The sequence below is a fragment of the Plasmodium fragile genome, assembly GCF_000956335.1.
Source record: "Plasmodium fragile strain nilgiri unplaced genomic scaffold supercont1.42, whole genome shotgun sequence".
Taxonomy (NCBI): Eukaryota; Apicomplexa; class Aconoidasida; order Haemosporida; family Plasmodiidae; genus Plasmodium; species Plasmodium fragile.
Window position 1 is genome coordinate 130039 of NW_012192622.1, and position 954 is coordinate 130992.

At 47.0% G+C, this 954-nt stretch overlaps 1 protein-coding gene across 1 annotated transcript; it reads left to right on the forward strand.

Moving 5' to 3' along the window:
- Nucleotides 1–358: 358 nt before the first annotated feature.
- AK88_03593 (uncharacterized protein) lies at nt 359–853 on the forward strand (the record flags this gene model as incomplete). The annotated part of the gene is made up of 3 exons (XM_012481204.1): nt 359–377; nt 528–630; nt 724–853. 3 exons carry the CDS (start codon nt 359–361, stop codon nt 851–853), a joined length of 252 nt encoding a protein of 83 aa, XP_012336627.1.
- Nucleotides 854–954: the final 101 nt, after the last annotated feature.

The window sequence follows — 954 nt, forward strand, 5'->3', positions numbered from 1 at the left end:
TTTTTTTTTTTTTTTTTTTTTTTTTTTTTTTTTTTTTTCTCGCTCCCTTTTGGAACAGTGGCTTTTTGCTAACCCTTCGCAGGAGAGCAGCGTTTCGTTCCGCCGTGGCACCCCTCCTGTGGAAGCGGATAAAACGTAAAAAAAAAATAATACATACATACGTGTACTTTTTTTTTTCCCCCCCCAACACGACACAACTTTGCTGCTTCCCAGCCGCACAACTAACAGGTGGTTTCTCCCCTTTTTTTTTTTTTTTTTTTTTTTTTACACATTTGGAGGAATCCCTCCTACCCCCATATATCCGTCCGCTTCATCGAGGAGAAAAAAAAACAAAACGTCCCGCCACAACATCGCCACCATGTCGCCAGGAGAAATGGGTTAAAGGCTCGTCCTCGTCGTGTAAAACGGGGGTACCGCGTCTTATCCATGCGGTAGCACAGAGTAGCGGCAAGCCCACCTTACACACTATCACCTCGAGAGGAATTTCCCTTCAGCCGCTGCTACCCTCCCTCTCATTTGCCCCTCAGATAAGAGTTCCCCCCCAGACGCGAACCCCAACGCGAGAATCCAGTACGAAGAGTTACAGAAATTGAAGCAAACGAAGGTGTTGCTGAGTGAGAAGCTCATTAGGTAATACCTCTCCCCGACTAGTGCATGGAGCTATGTTACTGCTGACCCGTTCGCACCACGTTTCGCTTGTCTGCTCTTCCCCCCCCCCTGCAGGCACGACTGGTCGCAGACCCCCAACCGCGTTTTCCTAACGCTGTACAAAAAGGGCCTCCACGAAAGCGACTGCCTTTACTACGTTGAAGAGGGCCTCCTCTCACTTATGATTAAAATGGAAGGTACATAAGTGCTTGTGTTAAAAAGCGGTGTTTGTGATATCTCCCACCCCAGTGGGTGCGTGGCACACTTTTTTTTTTTTTTTTTTTTTTTTTTATCCTTTCCTTCCCA